Genomic DNA, 7,829 nt, shown 5'->3' on the forward strand with positions numbered 1-7,829 from the left:
CAACTAAGGACACTGATCTTTGAGGATGAAAGTCTAGATTATTTATTATTCAAACAGGCTGGACTTGCTGAGGAATCTGGCCTAGTATGAGGGAAATGTAGAATTTGTGGTAGAGGAGCGAGATGGTATCAATTATAGATGTGAAATCAGTTGAAGCAGTGGATACTGTAGCTTGTTCCACTAAATAATTTGCACTGTGTCTTAATCGTGGCTGCCTTGAAGACTATGTGGTAGATTTGTCTCGATATGGAACATGTGTGTCTCCGAAAGCTGCAAGGAGTGGACTGTGTTGGGTAGTTTTTGTGTTTCAACTCCCATCTTTTCAGGCCATCTTTTTAAAGTTCCCACCCATTGCACTCTTTCATAGAACCTTACCTCTGTTATACTCATATCTCTTGTTTTTTGCTTTTGTTCTTTTCTGACACTTCAGTTACATGTGGCACCTGTGGAAATCTGCTCAGCTATTCTGATATATGTGCAGATATGCAAGTTCAGGGAGCTAGCGTTCTTGTGAAATGGGGGATAGGAGTTGGTGGATAAATACTCCTGTCTTCTATCTTCTGGGTAGACGATTCTGAGATGCATTCCGTGCAGTTTCTCAAGGGTCTTCAGTGCCTAAGCTTCAGTTGCCTACAGTATTGATCACCTCAAAAACATAACCTTATATTTGCTTATCCAATTTAATTTTTCCAAGATCCCTCTTCTGATTCTTTAGCATTGCATTCCAAATTTAATGACTGGCACATAGCTCTTTTTTCAGTCTGCTTTTTAGGGGAATCCAGGCTAAAGTACATTGCATTGTAATTATTTATCCATAAGTCTCTGTAAATTCTGAAGGGCCTATGTCTATGCACACAGAGCCCAGTGTGCAGTGGGCATTCAGTGAGAGTTTATTGAATTTAATAATTTTAAAAGACATTTCAAAATTCCATGTGTAGGGAAAATCTTGGAGTATTTTCTTTTTTGATATTGGTTTTAATGAAGGAAGGAAAGGAGATGGAAACACATTCATACATTAACCTTTTTTCCCTCCTAGCTCTTCATCTTCGTCTTACCTTCTTATTCTTGTTGAAACATAGACTGGAGATGCAGGGATGGTTAGTTTTGACTGAGAAAATGAGCCCATTTTTAGGAAATTGAAGAGTTCTTATTTTTCCCTAGATCACAACTCAGACTGACTTGCAACAAAGATTTTTTTCCTGTTACACAGGCCACCTTTGTGTCCTACATATAATAGACAGTAGACAAAAAAAGAAAGGAACCATGTCTTACTAATTTATTCTAGTTCCAGCTATGCTTACACTAAAATATTATTTGTATAGTACATAGCCAATAAGCATTGATTTCTAAGTAGAATTTCTTTCAGAATTTCTGTAGCCATTTCTGCTGCTTCTTCTGGTCTCGATGAGGGGCTTCCCACTTCTTTCTGTCTGTCCCAAGTTTCTGTCCCTCCCAGTCCTCTTTACCCACCTCCACTTGTCCTTTAGTCGTCATCACAATGGTTTTACTCTGTAAGTACTATTTTACTAGGTATTGATTCAGTGACTTAATTAGGTTAGGTTATACTTAATGTTAGTTTATACTTAGTTTATACTTTATACTTAAAGTTAGTTTATACTTAATTAGGTTAATTTATACTTAATGGATTTTTGGACTTAAGTCCAAATTTACAATTTAAGATGAGCATATCTACATAATGAATCTTCTTTTTTTTTAAATTTTTATTTATTTATTAAAATTTTTTATTTTTTATAAACATATATTTTTATCCCCAGGGGTACAGGTCTGTGAATCACCAGGTTTACACACTTCACAGCACGCACCAAAGCACATACCCTCCCCAATGTCCATAATCCCACTTATGGTATGTCTCCCTCCCAATCCCATCTCGTTATATTGATTCTTCTCCTACCCACTTAAGCCCCCATGTTGCATCACCACTTCCTCATATCAGGGAGATCATATGATAGTTGTCTTTCTCTGCTTGACTTATTTCACTAAGCATGATATGCTCTAGTTCCATCCATGTTGTCGCAAATGGCAAGATTTCATTTCTTTTGATGGCTGCATAGTATTCCATTGTGTATATATACCACATCTTCTTGATCCATTCTAGTTTCTTTCCATAGTTTGGCTATTGTGGACATTGCTGCTATAAACCTTCGGGTACACATGCCCCTTTGGATCACTACGTTTGTATCTTTAGGGTAAATACCCAGTAGTGCAATTGCTGGGTCATAGGGCAGCTCTATTTTCAACATTTTGAGGAACCTCCATGCTGTTTTCCAGACTGGTTGCACCAGCTTGCATTCCCACCAACAGTGTAGGAGGGTTCCCCTTCCTTCACATCCTCGCCAGCATCTGTCATTTCCTGACTTGTTGATTTTAGCCATTCTGACTGGTGTGAGGTGATATCTCATTGTGGTTTTGATTTGTATTTCCCTGTTGCCCAGTGATATGGAGCACTTTTTCATGTGTCTGTTGGCCATCTGGATGTCTTCTTTGCAGAAATGTCTGTTCATGTCCTCTGCCCATTTCTTGATTGGATTATTTGTTCTTTGGGTGTTGAGTTTGCTAAGTTCTTTATAGATTTTGGACACTAGTCCTTTATCTGATATGTTGTTTGCAAATATCTTCTCCCATTCTGTCAGTTGTCTTTTGATTTTGTTAACTGTTTCCTTTGCTGTGCAAAAGATTTTGATCTTGATGAAATCCCAATAGTTCATTTTTGCTCTTGCTTCCCTTGCCTTTGGTGATGTTCCTAGGAAGATGTTGCTGCAGCTGAGGTCGAAGAGGTTGCTGCCTGTGTTCTCCTCAAGGATTTTGATGGATTCCTTTCTCACATTGAGGTACTTCATCCATTTTGAGTCTATTTTTGTGTGTGATGTAAGGAAATGGTCCAATTTCATTTTTCTGCATGTGGCTGTCCAATTTTCCCAGCACCATTTATTGAAGAGGTTGTCTTTTTTCCATTGGACATTCTTTCCTGCTTTGTCGAAGATTAGTTGACCATAGAGTTGAGGGTCTATTTCTGGGCTCTCTATTCTGTTCCATTGATCTATGTGTCTGTTTTTGTGCCCGTACCATGCTGTCTTGATGATGACAGCTTTGTAATAGAGCTTGAAGTCTGGAATTGTGATGCCACCAACTTTTGCTTTCTTTTTCAATATCCCTTTGGCTATTCAAGGTCTTTTCTGGTTCCATATAAATTTTAGAATTATTTGTTCCATTTCTTTGAAAAAGATGGATGGTACTTTGATAGGAATTGCATTAAATGTGTAGATTGCTTTAGGTAGCATAGACATTTTCACAATATTTATTCTTCCAATCCAGGAACTTGGAACATTTTTCCATTTCTTTGTGTCTTCCTCAATTTCTTTCATGAGTACTTTATAGTTTTCTGAGTATAGATTCTGTGCCTCTTTGGTTAGGTTTATTCCTCAGTATCTTATGGTTTCGGGTGCAATTGTAAATGGGATTGACTCCTTAATTTCTCTTTGTTCTGTCTTGTTGTTGGTGTAGAGAAATGCAACTGATTTCTGTGCATTGATTTTATATCCTGACACTTTACTGAATTCCTGTACAAGTTCTAGCAGTTTTGGAGTGGAGTCTTTTGGGTTTTCCACATATAGTATCATATCATCTGCGAAGAGTGCTAATTTGACTTCTTCTTTGCCGATTTGGATGCCTTGAATTTCCTTTTGTTGTCTGATTGCTGAGGCTAGGACTTCTAGTACTATGTTGAATAGCAGTGGTGATAATGGACATCCCTGCCGTGTTCCTGACCTTAGCGGCAAAGCTTTTGGTTTTTCTCCATTGAGAATGATATTTGCGGTGGGTTTTTCATAGATGGCTTTGATGATATTGAGGTATGTGCCCTCTATCCCTACACTTTGAAGAGTTTTGATCAGGAAGGAACGCTGTACTTTGTCAAATGCTTTTTCAGCATCTATTGAGAGTATCATATGGTTCTTGTTCTTTCTTTTATTGATGTGTTGTATCACATTGACTGATTTGCGGATATTGAACCAACCTTGCAGCCCTGGAATAAATCCCACTTGGTCGTGGTGAATAATCCTTTTAATGTACTGTTGAATCCTATTGGCTAGTATTTTGTTGAGTATTTTCGCATCTGTGTTCATCAAGGATATCGGTCTATAGCTCTCTTTTTTGGTGGGATCCTTGTCTGGTTTTGGGATCAAGGTGATGCTGGCCTCATAAAATGAGTTTGGAAGTTTTCCTTCCATTTCTATTTTTTGGAACAGTTTCAGGAGAATAGGAATTAGTTTTTCTTTAAATGTTTGGTACAATTCCCCCGGGAAGCCGTCTGGCCCTGGGCTTTTGTTCGTTTGGAGATTTTTAATGACTGTTTCAAACTCCTTACTGGTTATGGGTCTGTTCAGGCTTTCTATTTCTTCCTGGTTCAGTTGTGGTAGTTTATATGTTTCTAGGAATGCATCCATTTCTTCCAGATTGTCAAATTTATTGCCGTAGAGTTGCTCATAGTATGTTCTTATAATAGTTTGTATTTCTTTGGTGTTAGTTGTGATCTCTCCTCTTTCAATCATGATTTTATTTATTTGGGTCCTTTCTCTTTTCTTTTTGATAAGTCGGGCCAGGGGTTTATCAATTTTATTAATTCTTGCAAAGAACCAGCTCCTAGTTTCATTGATTTGTTCTATTGGTTTTTTGTTTGTTTGTTTGTTTCTATTTCATTGATTTCTGCTCTGATCTTTATGATTTCTCTTCTCCTGCTGGGCTTAGGGTTTCTTTCTTGTTCTTTCTCCAGCTCCTTTAGGTGTAGGGTTAGGTTGTGTACCTGAGACCTTTCTTGTTTCTTGAGGAAGGCTTGTACCGCTATATATTTTCCTCTCAGGACTGCCTTTGTTGTGTCCCACAGATTTTGAACCGTTGTATTTTCATTATCATTTGTTTCCATGATTTTTTTCAATTCTTCTTTAATTTCCCGGTTGACCCATTCATTCTTTAGAAGGATGCTGTTTAGTCTCCATGTATTTGGGTTCTTTCCAAACTTCCTCTTTTGGTTGAGTTCTAGCTTCAGAGTATTGTGGTCTGAAAATATGCAGGGAATGATCCCAATCTTCTGATACCGGTTGAGTCCTGATTTAGGACCTAGGATGTGATCTATTCTGGAGAATGTTCCATGTGCACTAGAGAAGAATATGTATTCTGTTGCTTTGGGATGAAATGTTCTGAATATATCTGTGATGTCCATCTGGTCCAGTGTGTCGTTTAAGGCCTTTATTTCCTTGCTGATCTTTTGCTTGGATGATCTGTCCATTTCAGTGAGGGGAGTGTTAAAGTCCCCTACTATTATTGTATTATGGTTGATGTGTTTCTTTGATTTTGTTATTAATTGGTTTATATAGTTGGCTGCTCCCACGTTGGGGTATAGATATTTAAAATTGTTAGATCTTCTTGTTGGACAGACCCTTTGAGTATGATATAGTGTCCTTCCTCATCTCTTATTATAGTCTTTGGCTTAAAATCTAATTGATCTGATATAAGGATTGCCACTCCTGCTTTCTTCTGATGTCCATTAGCATGGTAAATTGTTTTCCACCCCCTCACTTTAAATCTGGAGGGGTCTTCGGGCTTAAAATGAGTTTCTTGGAGGCAACATATAGATGGGTTTTGTTTTTTTATCCAGTCTGATACCCTGTGTCTTTTGATTGGGGCATTTAGCCCATTAACATTCAGGGTAACTATTGAGAGATATGAATTTAGTGCCATTGTATTGCCTGTAAGGTGACTGTTACTGTATATTGTCTCTCTTCCTTACTGATCTACCACTTGTAGGCTCTCTATTTGCTTAGAGGACCCCTTTCAATATTTCCTGTAGAGCTCCTTTGGTGTTTGCAAATTCTTTCAGTTTTTGTTTGTCCTGGAAGCTTTTAATCTCTCCTTCTATTTTCAATGATAGCCTAGCTGGATATAGTATTCTTGGCTGCATGTTTTTCTCGTTTAGTGCTCTGAAAATATCATGCCAGCTCTTTCTGGCCTGTCAGGTCTCTGTGGATAAGTCAGCTGCCAATCTAATATTTTTACTATTGTATGTTACAGACTTCTTTTCCCGGGCTGCTTTCAGGATTTTCTCTTTGTCACTGAGACTTGTAAATTTTACTATTAGGTGATGGGGTGTGGGCCTATTCTTATTGATTTTGAGGGGCATTCTCTGAACCTCCTGAATTTTGATGCTCGTTCCATTTGCCATATTGGGGAAATTCTCCCCAATAATTCTCTCCAGTATACTTTCTGCTCCCCCTCTCCCTTTTTTCTTCTTCTGGAATCCCAATTATTCTAATGTTGTTTCGTCCTATGGTGTCACTCTTCTCTCGAATTCTCCCCTCTTGGTCCAGTAGCTGTTTGTCTCTCTTTTGCTCAGCTTCTTTATTCTCTGTCATTTGGTCTTCTATATCACTAATTCTTTCTTCTGCCTCATTTATCCTAGCAGTGAGAGCCTCCATTTTTTTATTGCACCTCATTAATAGCTTTTTTGATTTCAACTTGGTTAGATTTTAGTTTTTTGTTTCTCCAGAAAGGGCTTTTATATCTCCTGAGAGGGTTTCTCTAATATCTTCCATGCCTTTTTCGAGCCCGGCTAGAACCTTGAGAATTGTCATTCTGAACTCTAGATCTGACATATTACCAATGTCTGTATTGATTAGGTCCCTAGCCTTCGGTACTGCCTCTTGTTCTTTTTTTTGTGTTGAATTTTTCCGTCTTGTCATTTTGTCCAGATAATAGTATATGAAGGAGCAAGTAAAATACTAAAAGGGTGGCAACAACCCCAGGAAAATATGCTTTAACCAAATCAGAAGAGATCCCAAATCGTGAGGGGGAAGAAAGGGGATTAAAAAGAGGTTCAAAAAGAAAGAAAGAAAAGAAAAAAAAATAAAAGTAAACAATTTTTAAAAAATGAATAAAGAAATATATAAAAAAGAAAAAAATATATATTAGATAAACTAGTTAAAAAACATTAAAAAAGAAAAGGGTAAAAGTTTAAAAAAATTTTGGGGCAGCCGGGGTCGGTGAAGGATCTCAAGATGGCTGGGCGAAAACTTGCTCTAAAAACCATTGACTGGGTAGCTTTTGGGGAGATCATACCCCGAAACCAGAAGGGCATTGCTAACTCCCTGAAATCTTGGAATGAGACACTTACCTCCAAGTTGGCTACTCTCCCTGAGAAACCCCCTGCTATCGACTGGGCTTACTACAAGGCCAATGTGGCGAAGGCTGGCTTGGTAGATGACTTTGAGAAGAAGTTCAATGCCCTGAAGATTCCTGTGCCAGAGGATAAATACACTGTTCAGGTGGACGCTGAAGAAAAAGATGTGAAAAGTTGTGCTGAGTTTTTGTCTCTCTCAAAGGCCAGGATTGTGGAATACGAAAAACAGCTGGAGAAGCTAAGGAACATAATTCCGTTAGATCAGATGACCATTGAGGACCTGAATGAAGCCTTCCCAGAAACCAAATTAGACAAGAAGAAGTATCCCTATTGGCCTCACAAGCCAATTGAAAACTTATAAACTTAAGGTGGGGAAAGAACTCTGGCCCTCGTATTATAAACGCTGGACATTAAAAATAATGAATATGGTAAAAAAAAAAAAAATTTAAAAAAAATTTTTGCAGAAGAGAAAAAAAAATGAAAAAGAAAAAAATTAAATTAACTGCAAGACTAAAAAAATCACAGGGAGAAAGCCATGAGTTCCGTGCTTTGCTTTCACCTCCTCTGGAATTCTGTTGTTCTCCTTGGTATTGAAACCGCACTCCTTGGTAGGTGAACTTGGTCTTGGCTGGATTTCTTG

General features: G+C 38.0%; 1 protein-coding gene across 1 annotated transcript; it reads left to right on the forward strand.

The window, feature by feature from the left end:
- The first annotated feature begins 7,035 nt into the window (after positions 1-7,035).
- LOC132014561 (ATP synthase subunit d, mitochondrial-like) lies at positions 7,036-7,565 on the forward strand. The gene has a single exon (XM_059395515.1). It carries the CDS (start codon positions 7,068-7,070, stop codon positions 7,548-7,550), a length of 483 nt encoding a protein of 160 aa, XP_059251498.1. The 5' UTR covers positions 7,036-7,067; the 3' UTR covers positions 7,551-7,565.
- The last annotated feature ends 264 nt before the right edge of the window (positions 7,566-7,829 follow it).

The sequence above is a fragment of the Mustela nigripes genome, chromosome 1 (assembly GCF_022355385.1).
Source record: "Mustela nigripes isolate SB6536 chromosome 1, MUSNIG.SB6536, whole genome shotgun sequence".
Taxonomy (NCBI): Eukaryota; Metazoa; Chordata; class Mammalia; order Carnivora; family Mustelidae; genus Mustela; species Mustela nigripes.

What these genes read in the sequence shown, in the direction of transcription:
- LOC132014561 (XM_059395515.1), top strand. Translation starts at nt 7,068, where the DNA reads ATGGCTGGGCGAAAACTTGCTCTAAAAACCATTGACTGGGTAGCTTTT.